Source organism: Stigmatopora nigra, chromosome 14, assembly GCF_051989575.1.
Source record: "Stigmatopora nigra isolate UIUO_SnigA chromosome 14, RoL_Snig_1.1, whole genome shotgun sequence".
NCBI lineage: Eukaryota > Metazoa > Chordata > Actinopteri > Syngnathiformes > Syngnathidae > Stigmatopora > Stigmatopora nigra.
In genome coordinates, this window is record NC_135521.1 from 12,052,911 (window position 1) to 12,074,303 (window position 21,393).

The window sequence follows — 21,393 nt, forward strand, 5'->3', positions numbered from 1 at the left end:
AGTATAGATAGGCTTTTAGCATGCATAAATATATAATACAATATGAAGATTGAAGGAAGAAGGGTGGTCTAATATTTCCAGAGGGGGGAGATGGAGAGAGAGGATGAGAGGGGGAGAAATAGGGAGAGAGAAGGGGGTAGTCACTCTATTTGACTGGGTGCCATGGTTACCAGTGGGGTCCACAGGCTTCCACTAATCGTCCTTCTCATGATTTGAAACGGAAGTATGAAAGAGTGCTTAATCTCGACGGGAGAGCCATGATCCGATCATCCCAGTGTTATCGCCACACTTGAGCCTATTATGGGGGATCAGGACGACTGCGTATGCACTGTGCACCCCCCTAAAACCACTCCTCCCCACTCCCCCAGGTTTAAAAAAAAGAAGCTCAAATTCCAACTAGGGTTTTTAGGGCAACATTTGGTTGTTATCCAAACACATGACACGTGTTTATAGCTCGAGCGCTCGTGCTGCTGTTTGGTCAAAAAACACGCACTGGCGTCAAGGCAGCAATTTGCTCGCTTTTCCTTGTGCAGGGGGGTGGGGGGTCTTTGGGGGGGGGATGGGGGGTAAGTACTTTTGCAGTCCAACTTATTTTACATATGAATTCAGTTCCAGGTGGTTTGCACGTCACGCGATGTAAATTGGATGGGCTCTTTTTGTCTTTTGTTTTTCCTGGGTGGGCGTGGCTTTACCTGTGGACGCCCATATATTTACTGACCAGGTACAAAACATTCACCGTCTTGTGTTTGGTTCGATTTGGGCTCGGGATGAAGGCGTTGTCTTCATCGCAGCCTCATAGGCATGGAACCAGGAGGGTAAGGTGTGGATTTAAATGGAGTCAAAACAACAACAATAACAAGAAAGCAGATCTTAAAAGTCCTGCGTCTGTTTTCAAGGTGTCCAAACCGGTTATGGAGAAACGCAGACGGGAACGCATTAATCGAAGTTTGGAGACCCTGAGAATTTTGATGTTGGAAAATACACACAATGAGGTACACAAACTGCATTTTTTTTGTTCTCAAAAGCATGTTGGATGTGATTTTACTGCAAGGTACTGCAGCTTTAAGGCTGACTCTTAGGTAAATAAGTGTTAAAGCTAATCTCAAAAGTTAAATACAAACTGATTGTTTTTCTGTTGGTCTATTTACACAACTGTAAAAAGTTTGGGTAAATTATTTTAACCATTTACATTTTTACTCTTAAGACATTTAACCCTTTTACAGTGCAGTTGGCTGGTTGTGTTCATTAAAAAAAGGGGAGAACATGCAAACTCCAAACAGGACCGGCCTAGATTTGAACCCAGCACCATACAGCTGCAAAACTGACACACTAACCACATATTTTTCCTATAAAATGGAGTAGAATTACTTCACACTTAATATATTTCTGACTCCAACTATTTTCCTCTCAGAAATTATCCAACCCCAAGGTAGAGAAGGCCGAAATCCTGGAGAGCGTGGTTCAATTCCTCAAATCGGACAACAAGGAGAAGGAGGAGAGGGATTCAGGTGCGCTCAAGTCAGTTTTATCCCCCAGGGTGCAACAAACTAGTGGCCCCCAGCAACAACATCATGGCTACCAGGAGGGGATGCGGTCATGTCTCCTACGTATCCAAAGCTTCATAGCCAGTGATAAAAAGGGTCTCGGGCAAGGATCCGGGGAACCCGCTTCAACAAGTTCACCCTCCCACGCCCATGCTGTGTACCCGCCGCATCTGAACCGCCAATATCAGTTCCAAGATGGTATCGTTGTCCCTCCTTCTCCAAGCCAGGGGTCCGAGTATCAGTACTGTGACACTAGGGAGTTGCTGTCTTCCCCTGCGTCTTGTGCCCAAAGTCCAGACCCTGTGTGGAGACCCTGGCCCCAGTCATAAATAGTCTCATTTAGTCAAGAGCTAGATTCTATTTTTGATAGTCTTTGCATGGCAGTGGACTAGGGGTCACCATATTTTTTTTATAGTAAGAGCAGCCTCATGCTGTGGTCTGATTTACGCATTGGCTGCCATTTGCAGTGATGCATAAATGCACATTTAAATGAATTTGATGTATATTGCTGTCAATGGTTTCTACCCCTGCAGTTGACATTGAAATATGTTATTAATCGCTTGTGCAAGAGTAGCTGTTAATCCTATTTTTTCAGTTTTTTTTTCATTTTTTACAATAGTAAATCAGCAAAACTTCTTTTAAATATACTGTTTAAGGTAATTTGAGAACTAGCAGCAACTGAGTAAAGATTTTTTGGGGTTTTTTTTGGTACTTTTTGGAACTGGGGGTGTTGAGTCAGTAGTCTTCCAAAGTGGGATAAGCCTTGCAGTTCACACGTACTTGTTGCACATTGGACATGTCCATTAACATGCTAATGTAAGGGTAAGACTGTTTTTTTTCACATGCAAGAGGACACACAAGAGTGGCCACTCACAAAATGTCCACCTTTCCAGACTACATCCAATCTACAAATGCAACTGAAAAGCTTGTTTTGTTCGAAACTTGTATATGGAACTGCAACTCTGATCCTACAGCAAGCATATTATGAACCAAATAAAATGGCATGATGAATCCCAACATAACAAAAACTCATTTTTTTATTATATTAACTTGAGCTGGCTTTTAGCAACATTAACGTATAATGTGAGTCCAGATCTACCTCCTATTTCTTCTCTGGCATGAGGACACACCGTGAAAGAAAAAAAAACACGGGTTATAAACGCATGATTTTTCAACCTCGGATAGACAAAGGGATTGGATGCCAATAGAAGTTTTCCAATTGTTAAAAGCTGCTGTTTTGGCTCTTTTAAGATGAAAGCACCATGAGATCAACATCACAAAGCACACCTTAATGGGCCATTCCTACCTACCATCCCAGGTAACAATAAGGGGTGGGGGACTGGAAAACAATCCAAAGAATAGGGATTTTTTTATTTTATTTTAATGTGAAACAAAATTTCAATTGTCATTTTGATTGGAAAAGTGTGTGAGAATAATGATGTTTCATCACTTGAGAAGCCCAATTTCCTTCCATGAATGGGGGCCTTAGTCCCGCTGCGGTGATCGCATGGTTAGTTGACGGATTAGACCTCCCGCAGGAAAAGAGCATCAATAGTTGGAAAGAGATTAGTTTTTCATTGAGGGACATTGGCCTCCTAAAAAGCAGATTTAACATCATTTGTTTGCTTCAAAATGCAAAGGGGGATGAGTTGCTCCACTTCGCAGACACTCATTTAACAGGGATTTGGAGGTTTAATTAAATGCAGAAAGTGATGGAGCCTATCCTTAACACTGTCTAACTCTCGGGATTTCTGTCTTTCCCCCCTCTTCTTTTAAAGAAATTAAGAAACAGTCTCAATAACACAGTTTGACCTATTCCCCGTGTGAATTCATCAAGCGTTGTCGCCGTTATATAATGGCGACCAGCGAGTCGACCCAATGCCACACAAAAAAGGGCTGACTTGGGCACGTAACATGACACACGTAAAATGGCTACCAGTGACGTATTTGATATAGATATATATCGCAAAGAACTCGGACGAAATCGCGCAGCACCTGACGTCATTAACGTGCGACGGTAACCGTGTGTTGAGCCTAAACGCAGCTTTTTTTTTTCATTTGAGCCATGACTTTAATAGCTAAAATTCGTATTTGGTCTATTGAAGGTGTTGCCCATCCTAAAAAAGAAGACGAACGACGGACGAGTGGTACGTACTGAGCTATTTTGACATGAGATCTTATTGATTACATTTTGAAACGCCGATTTAAACGGCGGATGACTTTCACAAAGCATAATAGCGGTCCGTTGTGTTCATTCATTCTCTGAACCGCTTTGTCCGCACAAGGGTCGCGGGTGGTGTCTGAGCCTTTTCCAGCTGACTTCGGGACACCCTGAACCGGTGGTGGAGGAAACAGACAACCATTCACGCTCACATCTAGTGTGCAACCAGCCTACAGCCTTTGAAATGTGGGAGGAAACAGGAGTACCTGGAGAAAAGGAGATGGTATAGTAAGGCTTTTATTTATAAAGAAAAATGACCATGTATAGTAAGGCTTTTCTTAAAAAATACAACAAAAAAACGCATTGTGAGGCATTAGAGCAATAATAATCATATTTGACGTTATTGTATAGATAATGAATGAATCTTGACCTTGGCTCATCGTCACAAGGCTTATGTACGTTAAATATATTTGTTGAATGTAAGTTACAGCATGGAGGAAATGTTCCCCACAAGTTCACGCCTGGCCTTGTTTGTTGACAGACTCCAGCGTACCCCGGATTGCGCCTTCATCCAGGAGTCTCCGGCACCCCAGGGAGCGGAGGCTGACACGGCCATGCTTATGGACGGCTCCCGCAGATGCAGACGGACGACTTTGCCGGAGGAGAAGAACGGGGTTCAACCGACAGACGACTGATAACATTTTATTTTTAGAGTTTTCTTTTTCTTAGTAAAAGGTAATTAGTCTTTTGTCGCAGGTGTTCCTCCTTTCTGTGTCAATGTAGTCAAGACATTAAAATGATGACAGATGGAAGTGTAGCCAATGTGGTGCAGAGGTTTGTTCACTGGACTCCCGTCTGGGAGACCTGGGTTTGAATCCCAGTTGAGATGCATTTTCTCTTGGTTGTTTCTGTGTACTTCTTGTCAAGACACTCAAATGATTACAAAGGAAAGTGTAACAACTTGGTGGCGCAGAGGTTAGATCACTGGACTCCCGTCTGGGAGACCTGGGTTCGATTCCCGTTTGGGACACTTTTTCACTTAGTTGTTTCTGTGTACTTCTTGGAAAGACACTCAAATGATTACAGAGGAAAGTGTAGTCACTAGAGTGGCGCAGAGGTTAGTTCACTGGACTCCCGTCTGGGAGACCCGGGTTCGCTTCCCGCTGCCGACGTTTGGCTGATCACTACACCATATAGGTCAGTAAATGGAATAAAAAAAAAAAGAAAAAACTTTTTAATTTAAATTAAACACTTAGTCATACTTTTCAGTAAAAGGTTATATTCCGAACTGCCTTCGGCAGTTCGGAAGAATGTTGGAGGGACCTGTCTGTGCACAAGGCGTTCTCGGGTCGGCCTTCGGCCGACCCTCGACCGCTTGCTTGGTCAGTCAACCGCCGACACCGGGAAGCGAACTCACGTTCTCTCCGTGCAAAGGCGAGTGTGCAACCCACTACACCAACTCGTGCCCCACTTATACATAGGTGTTGAAACGTTTTATCCATGGAAATGGGGTGAAACACTTAGTCATTTTTTGGACAAAATGCTTCATCCACCACTGAACACTTATTCAGTTAAACACTTAGCCATTAGAACTTATTCTTTTAACTGAACAATTGTGGGAAAATCTTTGCCTGCACTGGGATTTGAACCCAGGACCACAGGGGTGGCAGACTGAAGACTTAACCACTGGGCCACCACTCAGTGGGAGAAAGCAGTAGTACTTGTTATTTTGTCTCTTTTCATTCCTAGCTCATACTTAGTACTATAATATTCTAGTGCAGAAAATTTGGTAAATGATGTTTCAATATATTGGTTTCTTAAGCACATCTGAATCAAAATCAAAAAAACATGCAAAATGACTATAATTTCAATATGCCAGTTAAAAAAAAAAATCTTTTCTTCACAAAATTGTCATACACAATAAAACTGATTTGTATTTTTTTTTATTGGTTTAGGTAATTTTGAGATGACTTTGTTAAATGTGTCCTCATTTTCTATTAAATCCATCATTGCAGAACATCATACCCTAACAATCGATTATGTATTACGCCATCCTGAAATATTTGTCGACCATCAAAAAGTTCCTGCGCCCTCCTGAAATATTTTTCTAGCTCCGCTCCTGCCTGGTTTGGACATCTTATCGCCAGCAATGGCAATGAAATGGCGTTGATGACAAGCATAAAAATGTTTTATGACAAAAAAAGTTTATTAGCTAAAAACTGAGAAGTGGCAGCAGTCAAGCTGCAAATGAATGAGGGCAGATGCAATTTTGCATGGCTTCTTCAAACTCAGCCATCCGTGAGTTAAGTGTCCCACTGGAGTGAGTACATACGCGTGTGAAAAGTCTTCAGACTTTGCCGACAGGGAGGCCTTGCGCTTTTTTGAACTCTTGCTGTAAACTGGACAAAATCTGTCGATGTTGGTCGGACTGCTTCTCCAAGTCTTTTAGGAGCGTGTCGTACCGCTGACTGGAACACAAAAAGGAGTCCATTAGTCAAAATTTGAGCAAAATCGGGTGTGAGAGCAAAGTTGAACATTTATTGATCCGTGAGGGGATATTTTCATCTTTTATTTTGTTGGTGGGCAGTGTTAAGGATGAATAAAAGTAGTATTGACATTAATTTTATTGTCAAAATTAAATATTTGCAAACACCTCCATTTGTTTTGGTAAACAATGATGCAGTTCTAGTTAAATAATAAAGTCTCCACTTTCGTTTTGGTTGAAATGCAAATTACTATCTAAAATGTGTTAGTTTATTGCATTTAAGTCTTAAATTGTTCAATGAAGCAACTTGCACATGGAGTTCAACATTGCCCTCTGCTGGTTCTTAAGGGTAACTACGTCCAGATTGCATTCGACCGAGCCCAGTGCATAAACACAGAAAATAAACCGAAAATGCAGGTTGCCTGGTTAAAAGTTGAACATATTAACTCACATCTCTCCATTGATGTACTCCAATCTTTTTGTCACCGTCGCTTTGGCCTCATCCAAGTCTTGTTTGACCAAAACCGGGCCAATTAATTTGTATACCGTGTTTGCACTGTCTAGAATGTCAAGCTCCTGCAAACAGAGATGTACATCACAATCTTTCAAAATGTAGCTGTCAAAGATGGAATTAAGACATACCTCTTTTACGATATTGTTCTCTGCAAGTTGCGTTTCCAGCTTCTGTCGGGCTGTCATGCTCTTGCTCACATCTAGACAGCATATACAATAGAGAAAGTCAATCAATCATAAAAAAATAATGCACATAATAGCTACTGGATATATACAGAGTTAAAGAGTGTCCTTATATGGGAAGCTAACAAGTCACTGTAGCCAAAAGCCTTGCTTACCGCACCTACCTTTTTGCATTTGGGTGTATTTTTCCAACTCCGCGTTGAGTTTCTTTTGAATGGCCTCTGCCATGGTGCTCTTAGGGTATTAGAATTACAAATAGTCACTTGATTAAGTTAATATTTTAGAAAACTGAATGATTTGCAAAACGTGAAGACTCGGGTTGCGCGCCGGAAAAGGTAATGGCTGGTGACGGAAGTTATTCTAATTCTTTGTCATTTTGAGGGGAGTCAATTAGCTATCATATATTGTATCGCCACCTGCTGGTGTGGCATGTAAGCCGAGCGAGGTTATGGCAAAATACAGTTAATAAAATAAAATAAATAAATAATATATGTATTATTGCTTCCATGGTAGTGCTAATCTAATATATTCCTATTTGTTGGTGTGATGTTTTTAATTTTGTCGCATTGCGACTTTTTACGACAGCGATCGGCTTTACGACGCTGCACAGAGTTCACGGTTGTCCCGTTGAAAAATGGCTTCGTCGTTTTGGAAAGGCATCGTCGGCGTTGGACTTTTTGCCTTAGCACACGCAGGTTTCTCAGCGGCACAACGTGAGCTTGTCTGCGTCAAATCGGGTTCCGGGTGGGGGTACTGTTATCTCTCTTGGGGGGGTTACAAATTCATTCATCGGTTAGCGGGGCCTTGTGGGGTGACGGCTAGATGCTGTAGCAATTCTTATTAGCCAACGCGGATGACGTCCTCCGATTCTAACTGAATTTAGTCTTGTTTGTCTTGTATATCACTTTTTTAACAATAAACGTGCGTGTTTTTCTTTTCTTGACAATCTTACTCTTCAGATCGATCGTACATGCGACTTACAGAGAAGGAAAATGAAACCCTGCCAATCGACGTGAGTCTCCTTTATGTCTGAAACTGTTCATCTTTGCATATTTAGATTTTTTGACGATCGTCTATTTTTTTCGTGTTGCAGATTGTGCTTCAGACCTTACTGTCATTCATCATGACCTGCTATGGGATTGTGCACATTGCAGGAGAGTTTAAAGACATGGATGCCTCTTCAGAGCTCAAGAACAAGTATGTTGCATTCACGTGAACGAGTAATACCCTGTAAATTACAACTTTGACTGTTATTGTAAGCAAGCTCTTGTGTTTCCTCTTGCAGAACTTTTGACACTCTGAGGAATCACCCATCTTTTTACCTCTTCAACCACCGAGGACGAGTGCTGTTCCGCCACGGCGAAGAAGAGCCGTCCTCCCAGCAAGCGCTTCCCAACAACCCCTTAAGGCTCCGCAAGCTGGAGCATTTGCACTGAGACTGGCCTTTTTTCCTGCCTGAGAAATTACTCCCGTCAGATAGGATTTCCAACTTCTTCTTCTTCTTCTTGTTATCGTTAGACAGAGGGGCGAAGTCGCAACTCACCATTTTTACATTGTCCATCCGTCATGCTGTACAAACTAACCTATCTTCTTCACTAAAGTGGTCACTTCCACCAGTGTGCCAACCTTTCATTTTGTCCATCCGTCACGCTGTATGGGAATGCTTCGGCGTTTGACATGGGGGCATATTGTGTCCTTTCTGACACAACTTGGGGTATTTCTCGCCTTTGCACTGAATATTCTCCATACGAAAGGGTTTGAAAAAAATGACACCGGATTCATTTCACCCATTTGTTATATTTTTTTCATATGTCAGGGCAGCGCTTTGTTTAAACTTTTTCCCCCAATAGCTTTTGCTCCCTGAAGGAAGTTTTTGTTTGGAAATGCTTAACTCTTCCCTTGCTAATACTATTTTTTTGACTTGGAAATGAAATGATGGTACATCTCTTCATTTAGAATTTGTTTATTCTATATAAATAATTTAATCAAAGCTAACTGATTTTACACTTGATATTTGAATTTTATGCAGTTGACGTTTATTAAGATAAATGCTTTTCCGGAACAAAATGGTGGAGGAACTGCCCATTACCAAGATCTATTTTTGCTCATGTTATTCCTCATTGTCAAATTTGCCCGTATTTATGTCATTTTTAAATGAACAAAATTAGTTGGAGGGGTTGCCAAGATTTAAGAACTTGCATGTTCTTCCAAATAGACACCGTGTTTTGGCTGTCAAATGTCTTTAAAAGGAAAATTAAAGAATTCACGACATGGTTTTTAAACTTGATTTTACACGGTCTTGCAGCACACAACTTGGAAACAGCAGCTACCGTTTTACAGGTGGTTTATTATTTTGTATAAAATTCAATAAAACTCTAAGTTTACAAAATTGACTTTTAAAATATTGGTCTTCCTCTGAAATGAACAAATTCACAAAAATAATCAGTCTTCCTTATGAACATGACACAGCCAGCGTACATTGGAGATGAAAACAATGGCAGAGGATTGTTACATCACACAAAATGACGAGCAGCACAACAGGCCTTCAAAATCAAATCTGTCTCACTCAGCCAATCGAGCCTCTCCGATGGTAAAAGAAGTATGTGCTCATTTCTTGGCCTATTTTATATTGACTTCAAATGGGAGTTCAGCGGAAATTATTGCAAATCTGCAAAAAAACTCCCCTAAGAGTAACATTGGAAAACATGTGTGTTCTCAAAGGACAACACAGACAGCTGCACACGAGTAAGAAAACATTCTGTTGCTGCCATTTTGAACCACGAGCAGCCAACTATGATTTTTTTTTTTTGTCGCCGCCAATACGAACGATCACTGCCAGCCCTCCTGTTCAAAATGGACTCGGACGAGTGGCTATGTATTAAGACATTGCATGACCGGACGTTTGGTCGCGGGTCAAATGTACTTAGATATTAAACAGTACTTAGATATTAAACTCTCTCTTGAATATAATTTTGAGAGCTGGTTTCAACAGTAAACTTTCTGTCACCATTTGACCGGCAACCAAAAGGGACCAAAAGACCGGGGACCAAACGTCTGGCGACCAAACGTCCTCCCACCAGACATTGTGCCAAAATATGTTAGTTCATTGGCATTCATCCTGACTTTAACGCAATGTGATATATTGCTTGACGATATATAGAACGAGGGTAACATTTAAAAAGAGGGCAGTTGTGGCAGGAAAAATGGAGGGCGGGGTTTTGTGAGGGTTCACATTATTCTTATCAAAAGAACACATTTCAGACCAGCTGAAGAAATATCCTACTGCCATTAAGGGATGATTTTTATGGCTTATAGTCTATACGGTGGCGGAGTGTCTACTGAATGATTGTGGTTGTCATCCATCAGTGTGAAGAGGATTAGATTCCAAAAGTCCATCTATTTTTTCCCCGATGAATGTGCCTTGTAGATAAGCAGCCCTGACAGGAAATCACGCGGCGACATTTGGATCGTTCCTATATTAGTTCCATTGTCTTCTGCTTGTCTTTTTTTGTTTTGTTTTTGGCTTCTCGTACTTACGTTGGCGTGTTTTGTTGTTGATCGCTTCCAAGTTCTGATGGCATCCCATGCTTCTCATCAATCTTGGCAAGAGTAAGCTCCAATTGTTGGATTAGTGTCCGTTTCTTGAACCTGGAGGATTTTTACCAGGAAAAAAAGAGGAGTTAAACTCAGAGTAGGTGCTTTTCATAGTAAAAGAAAAAAGTTTGTATATATCAAATCAACCAATTTCACTTGTTGTCAAGGCTTGATGGAAAACAAAGTCAATATACCAAATGATGTGGATTGCAGTTAAGCGGTTTGAACTTAGTTGACATTTTTCCACTGTGCTAATCATTACCTGGAGGCCTCTTGAATGGCGTGTTGAATGAAGTAGCGCTGGACATTGACTGGTCCTTTTACCTGCTGCAGTAGTTCTAGTATCGCCTCAAATTCTGTGACCAAGAAAACACGTTAAATAAACAAGATAAACCCAAGAAAGTGATAATGTGCAATGGGAAACATTTCAGAAGCAAGCGCCAACTTACTGGGACCTCAAAATCAACAGTTTTGAGGCGCTCTTAACTCACGTCGGCCAGGTTTGCGGACTTCCTTGATGACTCGTGTTCGTAGTTCTGCTTGGCTGCCATCTAATGGCGCTATGAATAGGGTCTCCAACTCTGCTGGCTCGGTATCTGCACAATCCATGTTGCTTTGTGGACTCAGCCCCTCACAATTGAAAATCTCTTCTGGGGAGTGCTCCTCTTGACCGTCTTCATCCATGGCTTTCTCTTGGCTCAGGTGGATGTCCTCCTCACCCTCATCCACGACCTCTGGTGTTGCTTTTCCTGCCGAGTTGAGCGAAGGTTGAATTCCGCCTACGGAGTCCACCTCACTGGGCCAATTGTCACCCGAGTCAGGAACAAGACCGCCATCCCCGTTACTGTCAGTGACCACCACACCACCAACTGGACCTGAAAACAAAGTGTCATCCATTCTTTTTTTTGTAGCAAGAAAGGAGTAAAAAATATAATATAAATATTTTTTTCAAAACTGCGTTTGTGAGGGTCAGGCAATATTTTGTAAATAAAGTTAGTACTTATGTTTAAATGGCCGATTCTTTAAAACTGCTAATTATAATAATACACAATAGAGAAATCAAAATTGAAAGCGGACAATGTGAAGGAAATAACTTAACGAAACATATATATTATTTAAAGATGGAGGACACATTTTTTGTAGGCCCTACTATGGACATGATAGCCCTACCTTTGTTCGGCAGTATGACTTTCGGGAGATTCAGTTGTCCCTGAACACCAGTTGGGCTTTTTCCAACAGGAACGTGGTTGACACTGACCGGTGGAGTCTGAGGTCGTCGTAGTAACGGCGACATGCTCCGCCTTCTCTTCATAGTAGCGCCTGCATTTGGGTCACTGGAATTTGCCCTTTTCTTGTTTTGAGGACCCAATACAAACTCATCTGCTTCATCGATCATCATTCCCTAAAAACAACAAATACATTAGCAGATTGCATCAATTAACTTTTTTTTTTTATACAAATATTTCTGACCTTTTTATCCTGCTTAAAAGGATTCCCAAATGTGTGCAATCGTTTTGGTTGATCCGGATCAATTTCTCTGAGAGGAGACGGCATCATCTTTAGATACTCTTGATAGTTTCCCATCTGAGCCACCGGAATGCTGTGAAGGTAATCTAACAAGGCGAATCCATTTGGAAAAGAACCCAATTGAGTTTCTGTGATCCAGTTACATAGAAAATGGATGGAAAATATGATTTAAAAAAATACGTACCCTCATCCTGCCCTCGGATGAGCTTTTGTGAAGTTCGCAGTAAGTTAGAACGCATTCGAGTAAGCTGATCTAGAAGATTCCGTCTTGGGATGTCATAGGCATTTCGATAAGATTGAGCCTTAACGTCCTGAGAGAAAGAAAGACAAGTGCCTTTATTTTCAAGCAAACAAGTTTTCAAGACATTTATTTGATCGTCCAATGCCTTACCTTGCTGAGAAACGCAATCTGGAAGCCAGAAAACTCCTTAAAGTTGATATCCGCCACGCGAAGCGGACCCTCGCCGGTGATTCCGTGGAGAAGTTGCTTCAAATCTCGCCGGTGAGCCAGAGACAAAGAGCTAGAGTGGTTCTTCACCCTTATACCAGTTTCTTGGGGCGCCTTCTTGCCCACAGATACGATGAGGCGCTCCGACTCTATTTTTGCCTGATGGAAGCAAATGCTTCATTAAGACACCAAATATATCTTTCATGGACTATGAATGCTCTTGTCTAAACTGGCAAAAATATTTCAGTGTGTCCTACAGGATTAAAAAAAATCTTTTCCACCATTAATGTGACAACCAAGACATACGGGATGAAGTAAAATCCTAATCTAATCTGTTAGAAAACAATTGAAATTCCCACCTGTTGGCTGAGCTTCTTCAGGTAAGAGATGACACTGTAACTCAGACCACAGTCTATGCTATCTCCAATCAAATTTGGCGCCCCCATCATCCTCAGGGCCTTTTTTAAAGGCTGTAAAAAAAAAGAAGATCCAAGTGAAGTCAAGCTGCATTCTAGAATTGAACAAAATCACATTAAAGCTACTTCAGGCCTGGTAATTGACTTACCAAGAGATAATACGGAGGCATCGTTTTAAGGTACATCTCCAAGGCTTGTCGCCACTTGAGGTTCGGTTTTAGCTTGTGCACTTTGAACAAATCATCTGAAACGGAGCAGAGAGTCAGTGAGCTGCACTTTATAGTACAATGCTGGTAGAATATTAAAAAGCCGAGCACTATGTCTCACCGAGGAGTGGAAGGAGCACCGGGTAATTATAAGGCATGACAAAAAGGTTGACACATGTAAGGGTGGTGCTGGCTTTAAGGTAACCAAAAGGTTGACCCAGGTCGCTTTGCTTCCCACTGCTGCTCACAAACACCTGAGCAAAGTGGGTGAGGGAAAAAAATGTTCTTATGGCATATGAAATCAAACTGCATTGTGCCAGTGGCTTCTTTGGGGTGCTCGGACGTTTGGTCGCCGGTCAAATGGTGACAGAGAGTTTACTGTATAAACCAGCTTTCAAAATTAGATTCATGAGAGAGAGTTTAATATCTAATTACTGTTGAAAACAGTAGATATTTAGATATTAAACTCTCTCTCTCTCATGAATCTAATTTTGAGAGCTGGTTCCAACAGTAAACTCTCTGTCACCATTTGACTGGCGACCAAACGTCCGGTCATGCTACTTTGGCATCAAATAACACGAAATGCCTTGATAGCAAACTTTATCCGGTTGCTTTTCTACCTGCCAGCACGTGTGTGGAGACTTCCTTTCTAGAATGTACTGGGTGAGAGGTGAAGGTTCCAGTTCGTATTTGTCAAATGGAAGCTTGTCAATCACCATGGGCTCACAGTCCACACAGGAAAAACGTACGATAGGATGGGCAGTGCGAGGGGGCTGAAAGTAGATTGGTAGTATTTGTTTAGAATTTGAATTTCAGTGTAAAACAACTTTTTAAAAAAAGTATTTGCTCACCAGTGTGGGAGAGTTCTGGTCTGGCCAGAAGGATTCCGGGATGGGCCAGTGTCCAACGGGGACCCCTGTTTTAGGGTTGGGGCGTACATAGATGAGTTTGTGGCAACTGTGCCACAGCTGTGGATTGAAGGATGACGACATGGAGCGGTTTGAGTCCACTTGGTTGTCTAGAAAATTCAAAAAAGAGGACATTGTTGGGTTATACTGCAGCATGTTATGGATGTTTTTCCACATTTATACTATGAAGGGGGAAAACAGCACATTGGTATCAGTAAAAGTTACCTTCTCCTACGAGGGCTGGATCTGGCCCACTTTTCTCAAAATGTATAACCACGCCACTTTGGACTTTTTGGACAAGAGACTCGAGACACTGGTTTAGCATTCTTTGCGTTCGGACGCAGTAGGATCGCCCTGAGATGAAAAAAAAAATTGAAGGTGTTAATGAATTGTAAAAAAAAAAAGTTGGGTGTGAATACAACTGATGGGTAAGCCAGAATGTTAACCTCCAGTGACTTCACACATTTGGGTGATGGCAGACTCATCTGTGGGGACACTACCAAGCTGCTCGTTGTCTGGAGTCGCTGCTCCGGGGAGCCGAAGCACCAGTGCGAACAACCTTTGATCCCAACGGAAGGGCTCTTTGGTCAGCTCGCTGCCAGCCAGAGGCGAGTTCAAGGGAAGGTGAAGCTGCACAGGTGCACAATAAAGGTTACATTTCACGTGTGTTGACATTTCAGCACTATATTTTGGATTTTGATTTTTTTTTTTTACCTCATCTGGAACGCCTGAGCTATGTGTGAGCTTATTGCCATCAGTGATAGTGATGATGACAGATGGCTCAAGGAAGAAAGGGTTGCGGCCCTAAGGGGGAAAAAAATCCAACAATCATCTACAAATTTAGATGAAGTGGCTAAATATCCACCCATTTTTTTTATAAGATTTACCTGTTAATAGTCACACAAGGCTGTAATCAGTAACTAAACAACAATGAGACTAACAGCTATTCATAAGTCTGTGACGACCTTAGCATATTTTTTTTACTACAAGCCTATTCTGGTGAAAACGATCCCTTCAATTAATGTATTTTAAAATGTCAACATATAATTCCCATCGCAGGCAATACCAATATTACATATAGCAGTAAAGTAGGGGCCATAAAGTATTATCGCATGGCCCGGAATTGGTCCCTGAGCTGCACGTTGGAGACCGATGTTCCGCACTATGAATGTAATTTTAAAAAAAAAGTAAAATATGCGTGCATCAACGCGTGTGTCAGTGACTGCTTGGCAAAAACATTTATAAAATAGCTTTGTATATAGACCTTGAAATGAAACAGTTTCATGATGTACTGAACTGAGTGATTTGAATTTGCTTGTACTTCACGGCAATATCATATACTGTACCTGCCCATAATTGTCGATGCCTGAAACGAGGCGGTTGAGGTTAAGAAGGTCAAAGGCCGTGCGGAGAGCGTGACCTAACGTCGTCAACCCGGACGCTTGGAGATTCTTGAGCTCGCACATGAAGGTGGCATGATTCTCCTTCCAACCCGCCTGAAAATACACAACTTGAGCATGAATAAAGTAGTACAATAAATAAGATTTTATAGAAAAAATGGCAAACTGTCATGAATTCTTCACCGACTGACAAGCATGTCCAATCATGTCTCATTTTTCAAGACATGAAAGCAACCATTACATGAGCCAAACTCTTTAGAGTGGTGATAATATATTCCCACAGCACTACAGTGAAGAGGCAAATTTTCAATAAAAGTGTCCCAGGGAAGAGAAGGAAGAAAAAAATCCCTCTTCCTTAGCCTTTTCAGGCATTGAGTCCTACGGGAGAGGATGTGGGTGTGGAGCTGCTTTTGGACTTTTTCTCCAGTGAGGTCAAGTACTTCAGTGCTGAAGCTTCATGCTTAATCTATGGATGACCTGCAAGATTACCACTTCCCATGTCGAAAAAGGGAGGGGCAGAAAAGAGCTTTCAGTGCAAGTATCAATGTGTTTTGCTGTGTACACAGACACAAGCTGGAATAGCATTAGAATGGGGGAGAAAAAAATTGTACTATGTGGAAACCCATGGTGGTTGCATGTATGATATTAGGTCATTTGAGCCACAATGCTGAAATACTGAGACATCCACATCTTGTGTAGGCTGGGAGACATACAAAGAAAGCTAAGCTTGCTCTCAATAATTCAGACTACAGAATATTTTTATTTTCTTACCACCCACCAGACTCTCTCTCTCTCTTCTTTTCCATCAACAATTTATCGCCTGTGTAACGGCACAATTGGAGGGGTCCCATGCAGTAAAACCATGCCCTTGCATCACAACCCTCCATGAACAAATCAAACACAACAAACATAGAACGAATTGCAACCCCTAAAAAGAGCAAGTGGTACGAAGTAACACACACTTGCTTTCTTTGATCAAATAAGACTAGACTTATCCCAGACATGACTATATAGTAGAGAATACTACAAAGTTCATCTTACACCTAAGCATGTTGAATGAATACATATATATATTATAAGATTTTATTTTTTAATTTTAAATACCCATAATGAGCCAAGTTGTCATATCTCACTGTATTTTATAACAACAATTTGAAATCACTCAAGTAATGAGGATGTGACCTTGCGGCTTACCCACTTGGTAACCAAGCTGCAACTACAGCAGTAAAAATGTTCTTTTATAGAAAAAAAAAACACCCACACTATTCAGTAGATACTTCTAAGTAATATGCACAGCTAGAGACACAAAAAATATCCCTCGTAATGAATGCCAAGGAGCTGAATTATTTACTTTAAAACTCCATAAGGAGATCAACACAATTAATGTTATATAAACTGTACATAATGCAATGGGATGCAGTTCCAGTTTACTGTGATCCAATTTGCTCATTCCCCATGTTGGATTTGAAAACTCTTAACGTAATAATGTCTTTTCATTTTGTGTAAGCCTCTTTAAAGCAGGTTTGACACTGAAGGTTGCAAATTGATATTGCATGAAAAAAGCCAAGAGTCAGGTGCCAGGTTATAAAACATCGCACACAAATGACATCTGAGCTCTGGAATTATAGAAATGTGCCTCAGTCACAGGTTGCATCACAATTTGACTATGGTGTTAGTCTGGATTTTGGCAGTCGATGGTTTTTATCAATAGATTTTCTTCAAAAGTATCAAATCCTGGCTGATTTTGGACAGACGGTTGAACATTATTATTATTATTATATATTTTTTTTTGCAAAATGGCCAGAATGATGATTCAGAGGAATATCCAACACAGGAGATTCATGAGGCAGATGGGAGGAAGGGAGGGTTGTGATTGTGTGCTGAAACACAGTCCTCGCAGTATCGGTATGAAAAATAATCATCATACATATATTGTTCCATCGTGCTCCGTCCCGTGAAGGAGGTTTATCAACTTTCGGGCCATGTTTGGCCAATGATAATACGCCAAAAAGGCAAGCGGCGGGGTTGAGGATGACTGACGGGAGTCTGAACCAATGAGGACAGTGAACATTGAGGGGGGACGTGACGTCACGTTGGATAATAAATTTCGACGCCTCCATCTCAACGCCCGAGAGTTTTCTCTACACAAAAGCAAAATGTCCGCTGGATGGAAGGAGGCAGCGCCGGTCTGCTTCTGCGGACAGTGCCAACAATTAAATTGCCGCTCTTTTGCTACCTCGGGGCCACCGGAAACTGCCGGACACACCAGATGGACAATAAAATCCCACCAACAGAAAACACAAGTCGGACTAGCAAAATGTATTAATTGTATGAGTTGCTAATTACCTTCACTCCGTATGGCGGATCATCGAATGTAACTAGCATGTACCTGTCGCCTCTACTAGCCGGATCTCGGGCACGCAGCTGTCAAAAAAAAAAAAAAAAGGAAAACCAAAACAACATATATTAATTTCGCCCGAGGAAGCCGACGCTAGCCAAAAGGTGCACACTTGCTGGGAGGGAAAAAAAGTCGGGGTAAAAGCATTCGTTACCTTCATAAAGATCTCAACCGCGCCTTTAGCAATGTCCAGATACGTCGTACCCAAATAAGTGCGCTGATTCATAGAGGCGGACGTGTCTAAGAGGAAAACTAAAATAGGCATTTTAAATTAAAGTCGCTGTTATATGCGTCTTTTTTCCTTTCTTTCTTTTAAATTAACTGTTTCCCACATGTGACCGATCTATAGTTCGGCCAAGCAGGTCACACATGTGCGTATATATTTGTTATAATAAGCCCCCCCTCCAGAAGAGGGCCGCTGCCTCTGCCCACCCTCCGTCCGCCTTTCCAGTGTTCTGACTCGCCTCGCGTTGTTCAACTTCTGTTCCCTACCGAAAGGAACGCCCCTTTCCTCTACTGCAGCGCCATTGGCTGAGTTGGCGTGCTAAAGACACGCCCCTCCCATGTCAAGTGTATATAAACTAGCAGCAACGAGGCCGACGTGGTTGTTGCGCTTTTACGTGCACCGCTTCTGTTGCTCTGTAATACACGCAAAATTGGCGTTTAATTTCTTTGTCGTTAATGCGTAGCTTGTTGTCTGAGCGGTATGAATTACGCTTTCCACATGTACTGGGCCATTTCCTCAACCTAATGTGTGCTTGTTTAGTTGTTTGACCCCTAATAAGTTACAAAATACCAATCCAATATGGCATCAAACATCTTAATTAAACATGGTATTTTGTATTATGTGTCGTATATTTAATGCATAAGCTAGTGCTCGTAGAGATTTGTTGTTTATCTCCAGCCGTGTTGTTGACGTCTTAACACGTTCTCGGGAGCCTTCCCACAATGCACCGCGAACGCTGCAGCTATTATTGACAAAGGAAAAAAAGGCTAGAAAGAAATAACAGCATTCTGGATTCAGCCCGACAACCCATCGGTGGTGACATTAACGATAAAATCGAGGTAATTCTTTATTTTCACGGTTGGTTGTTGTGAAAATCAGATCTTTTGTTGATTAAGTATGGCATTGTCAAAACAATTAGCATTTGGGTTGTCGTAGCAGGCTATCCCCATAGCTTGAATTTATTTGACAATCTAACCAATGTCATCGGATTAAAAGCATTTCTAGTTTATTAGCTAGTGTAAATATTGGGCTCGCCTAACACCTTTTTAAAATGAATAATTATAATACTGACATGAACGCCTATAGCCTCGGAGCTTTCTTTACAGACAGAGGACTGTACTTCATAATCTAACCATGACACGTAAAGTGTAACTTGAAATCGTGAGGTTTTGGTAACGATAAAGAAGAATAAATATTAATTTGAGTGTTTTATGGGCACTTTTGGTGGCGTTTCTACACCCCACTCGTGTCCGTGTTCACGCTCCACATGTAAACAGGATGTTGCTATTTGACGTGTAATATAACTTTAGATGTGAAATAAACTCGTTTTTAAAAAAAAAAAATAGGTGCTGTGTCAGTCATCTGTAACGTGTACTCATTTGTTTGTTAATGTTTGCGCCGATCTTACATTGGAAGATCTATATTTGTAATGTTTTGCAATCTATGTTGACACTAAAACGAAAACTGAATACGCACGCAAAAGTTATAAAATATTGGACAACTGTGGCACTTAAAAAAACCTTACGAGCAAATCCAACTGCCATGAAGCAATTTTGGCACATAAAAACCAAATTTAAAGTTTGCACAAGGCTTTTAAAACATTCTTAGAAATGAAATGCCTGTTTTGACATGCCCTCCAGTGGCAATATCCAGTACTGCAAGTTTTTCTAACTGCCAGTTGTCCATATTAACTTGTGAAGCACGAGTGGAGTGGAATTCATCATGACAAAGAGAAACCTTAGTGTCTCCCCTCCTCACAGTGCCATGCCATAGAATCCAAGAGCCTAGCGCCCAGCTTGACCGAGTTTCCGGAGTGAGGGAAGAGGGGGAGACTGTGGACGGGGGACGGAAAAGGGGATCTCAGTGGGGGCCAATGCAGCAGCATCGACAGCCTGAGCTGGTGGAAGGCAACCTTCCTGTGTTCGTGTTCCCCACTGAGCTGGTCTTCTATGCCGATGAGCAGACGTCTCATAAGCAAGTGCTCACCCTCTACAACCCTTATGAGTTTGCACTCAAGTTTAAAGGTCAGTAGTCAGGCTGTGACCAAATATGCATGTTCCAATGATTATTTGTATAATATTATTTTTTTTCCCTGCCTGGCAGTGCTGTGTACAGCGCCCAACAAGTACACCGTCGTGGACGCCACCGGAGCTGTCAAACCGCAGTGCTGTGTTGACATGTGAGCTATTTACATTTGCCAAATACATAGTGGACAAAAATAGGTTGGAAATTATAATGGATGGCAATTTACCCAAATACATTTCAGCGTAATCCGACTTCGAGACGTGCGACCATGCCACTATGGGGTCTACGACAAGTTCCGCCTGCAGGTGTCGGAACAGAGCCAACGCAAAGCCCTTGGACGAAAAGAGGTGACGGCCACGCTCCGTCCGACGGCTGGGCAGGAGCCGGGCGGTGCCCGGTCGCAAGATGACGAGCGGCGAGCCAAAGAACAGTTGGCAGATAGCGAGTTTTTTGAACAGACCGTGTTTCAAACGGGTAAGGATGGAAGTGCGGATCACTCGATGGGGTCAAGGTAGTAAAAAATGGGATGGTATTTGTCTTGTAGAGAGCCGTCCTGTCGCTGGAGGTCCCAGTCTGTTGACGGTGTTACTGGGGCTTACATGCGTGGCTGCCCTGATGCTCCCCACCTTGGGGGAGCAAGAATCCACTGTGCCTGTCTACCTCCACTTAAGTGTTAACAAGAAACTCGTAGCAGCTTACGTTCTAGGTGAGTACTTTTATTGTGCAAGAGTAGCACTTCCTCAAGGCTAAGGTTTTTCTGAATGTTTTTGTTTCAGGACTTCTCACAATGGTCATTCTACGAACATGAAGAGGAAGGGGCCTTCTGGAAAATTCAGACATTGCCACACGGCGTCAGTTTCATTAGTTGACACGGGGAGTTATTTTTTCTTTCCCACCGCGTCTTTGCTCCTGAAACGTTTTGAGTTTCAGTTTTCAAACGCAGGTTTGGCCTGCTGGCACAGCGATGTAAAGAGACCTGCGAAATCATGTCCTCTGGGTAGTTCCTCCCCGAGCAGGACGTGAAGAAAGCATGAGTTTCCTGTCTGTTGCTACAGATCTGAAGTGAGCAGATTATGCATTTTACATGTACATAAAGCCATAGCAGTTTTCTTATCATATTTCATTGTAACTAAAATATTGATGTTTTAAGTGACAAATGTATTGGAAGACAGAATGCAGATATCTGCATGTACTGATACCGATCTGAATGATGTTTTTTTTCCCTCCAGCAATCATGTCAAAAAGCCTTTTTCTCAGATTATTTGTATTATAAAAAATGTTCCAAAAACATTTAATAAAGTGTCGTACTTAGTCCGACATCATTGGTTTTCTTTATAAATTCCACAAATGTTTTTCCAG

The 21,393-nt window shown here is 41.8% G+C and overlaps 5 protein-coding genes and 1 long non-coding RNA gene across 8 annotated transcripts; 4 read left to right on the forward strand and 2 right to left on the reverse strand.

The window, feature by feature from the left end:
• Positions 1–662: 662 nt before the first annotated feature.
• On the forward strand, positions 663–2,572 carry her5 (hairy-related 5). Of its 2 annotated transcripts, none has more exons than XM_077732976.1 (3): positions 663–815; positions 897–992; positions 1,412–2,572. In XM_077732976.1, the coding sequence occupies exons 1-3, from the start codon at positions 768–770 to the stop codon at positions 1,871–1,873; spliced, it is 606 nt and encodes a 201-aa protein (XP_077589102.1). In that variant the 5' UTR covers positions 663–767; the 3' UTR covers positions 1,874–2,572. The 2 variants fall into 2 exon arrangements, with proteins under 2 accessions (XP_077589102.1, XP_077589104.1); XM_077732978.1 differs by having other exon boundaries at positions 681–820.
• A 948-nt stretch (positions 2,573–3,520) lies between these two features.
• On the forward strand, positions 3,521–4,981 carry LOC144207887 (uncharacterized). The gene is made up of 3 exons (XR_013328802.1): positions 3,521–3,691; positions 3,830–3,988; positions 4,247–4,981. It is a non-coding gene; the product is annotated as an uncharacterized LOC144207887 (long non-coding RNA).
• Positions 4,982–5,632: 651 nt separating this feature from the next.
• pfdn6 (prefoldin subunit 6) lies at positions 5,633–7,248 on the reverse strand. Its single transcript, XM_077733553.1, has 4 exons — positions 7,051–7,248; positions 6,833–6,903; positions 6,642–6,766; positions 5,633–6,173 (listed from the first exon to the last, which is right to left on the reverse strand). The coding sequence occupies exons 1-4, from the start codon at positions 7,112–7,114 to the stop codon at positions 6,053–6,055; spliced, it is 381 nt and encodes a 126-aa protein (XP_077589679.1). The 5' UTR covers positions 7,115–7,248; the 3' UTR covers positions 5,633–6,052.
• Positions 7,249–7,445: 197 nt separating this feature from the next.
• mmgt1 (membrane magnesium transporter 1) lies at positions 7,446–9,157 on the forward strand. Its single transcript, XM_077733552.1, has 4 exons — positions 7,446–7,599; positions 7,846–7,898; positions 7,980–8,083; positions 8,172–9,157. Exons 1-4 carry the CDS (start codon positions 7,521–7,523, stop codon positions 8,320–8,322), a joined length of 387 nt encoding a protein of 128 aa, XP_077589678.1. The 5' UTR covers positions 7,446–7,520; the 3' UTR covers positions 8,323–9,157.
• A 56-nt stretch (positions 9,158–9,213) lies between these two features.
• ints6l (integrator complex subunit 6 like) lies at positions 9,214–18,245 on the reverse strand. 2 transcript variants are annotated; one of them, XM_077733549.1, is made up of 18 exons: positions 17,938–18,245; positions 17,732–17,809; positions 15,332–15,481; positions 14,700–14,789; positions 14,432–14,615; positions 14,211–14,339; positions 13,929–14,095; positions 13,698–13,850; positions 13,199–13,331; positions 13,021–13,115; positions 12,815–12,925; positions 12,399–12,614; positions 12,192–12,318; positions 11,951–12,093; positions 11,651–11,882; positions 10,972–11,355; positions 10,743–10,836; positions 9,214–10,534 (listed from the first exon to the last, which is right to left on the reverse strand). In XM_077733549.1, exons 1-18 carry the CDS (start codon positions 18,046–18,048, stop codon positions 10,420–10,422), a joined length of 2,712 nt encoding a protein of 903 aa, XP_077589675.1. In that variant the 5' UTR covers positions 18,049–18,245; the 3' UTR covers positions 9,214–10,419. The 2 variants fall into 2 exon arrangements, with proteins under 2 accessions (XP_077589675.1, XP_077589674.1); XM_077733548.1 differs by having other exon boundaries at positions 14,432–14,789.
• A 118-nt stretch (positions 18,246–18,363) lies between these two features.
• Positions 18,364–21,351, forward strand: mospd1 (motile sperm domain containing 1). Its single transcript, XM_077733551.1, has 6 exons — positions 18,364–18,848; positions 19,770–20,033; positions 20,113–20,188; positions 20,276–20,508; positions 20,579–20,740; positions 20,811–21,351. Exons 2-6 carry the CDS (start codon positions 19,883–19,885, stop codon positions 20,840–20,842), a joined length of 654 nt encoding a protein of 217 aa, XP_077589677.1. The 5' UTR covers positions 18,364–18,848; positions 19,770–19,882; the 3' UTR covers positions 20,843–21,351.
• Positions 21,352–21,393: the final 42 nt, after the last annotated feature.

Excerpts from the sequence above, each read along its gene's own strand:
- her5 (XM_077732976.1), top strand. The coding sequence starts at position 768 with ATGAAGGCGTTGTCTTCATCGCAGCCTCATAGGCATGGAACCAGGAGG. Across the intron at positions 816-896 it reads ATAGGCATGGAACCAGGAGG|GTGTCCAAACCGGTTATGGA; the intron begins GTAAGGTGTGGA and ends TCTGTTTTCAAG. Across the intron at positions 993-1,411 it reads TGGAAAATACACACAATGAG|AAATTATCCAACCCCAAGGT; the intron begins GTACACAAACTG and ends TTTTCCTCTCAG.
- pfdn6 (XM_077733553.1), bottom strand. The coding sequence starts at position 7,114 with ATGGCAGAGGCCATTCAAAAGAAACTCAACGCGGAGTTGGAAAAATAC. Across the intron at positions 6,904-7,050 it reads ATACACCCAAATGCAAAAAG|ATGTGAGCAAGAGCATGACA; the intron begins GTAGGTGCGGTA and ends TATGCTGTCTAG. Across the intron at positions 6,174-6,641 it reads GAGTACATCAATGGAGAGAT|TCAGCGGTACGACACGCTCC; the intron begins GTGAGTTAATAT and ends TTTGTGTTCCAG.
- mmgt1 (XM_077733552.1), top strand. The coding sequence starts at position 7,521 with ATGGCTTCGTCGTTTTGGAAAGGCATCGTCGGCGTTGGACTTTTTGCC. Across the intron at positions 7,899-7,979 it reads ATGAAACCCTGCCAATCGAC|ATTGTGCTTCAGACCTTACT; the intron begins GTGAGTCTCCTT and ends TTCGTGTTGCAG. Across the intron at positions 8,084-8,171 it reads TCTTCAGAGCTCAAGAACAA|AACTTTTGACACTCTGAGGA; the intron begins GTATGTTGCATT and ends TTCCTCTTGCAG.
- ints6l (XM_077733548.1), bottom strand. The coding sequence starts at position 18,048 with ATGCCTATTTTAGTTTTCCTCTTAGACACGTCCGCCTCTATGAATCAG. Across the intron at positions 15,482-17,731 it reads ATCCGCCATACGGAGTGAAG|GCGGGTTGGAAGGAGAATCA; the intron begins GTAATTAGCAAC and ends GTGTATTTTCAG. Across the intron at positions 10,535-10,742 it reads GCCATTCAAGAGGCCTCCAG|GTTCAAGAAACGGACACTAA; the intron begins GTAATGATTAGC and ends AAAATCCTCCAG.
- mospd1 (XM_077733551.1), top strand. The coding sequence starts at position 19,883 with ATGCAGCAGCATCGACAGCCTGAGCTGGTGGAAGGCAACCTTCCTGTG. Across the intron at positions 20,509-20,578 it reads ACAGACCGTGTTTCAAACGG|AGAGCCGTCCTGTCGCTGGA; the intron begins GTAAGGATGGAA and ends TTTGTCTTGTAG. Across the intron at positions 20,741-20,810 it reads CGTAGCAGCTTACGTTCTAG|GACTTCTCACAATGGTCATT; the intron begins GTGAGTACTTTT and ends TTTTTGTTTCAG.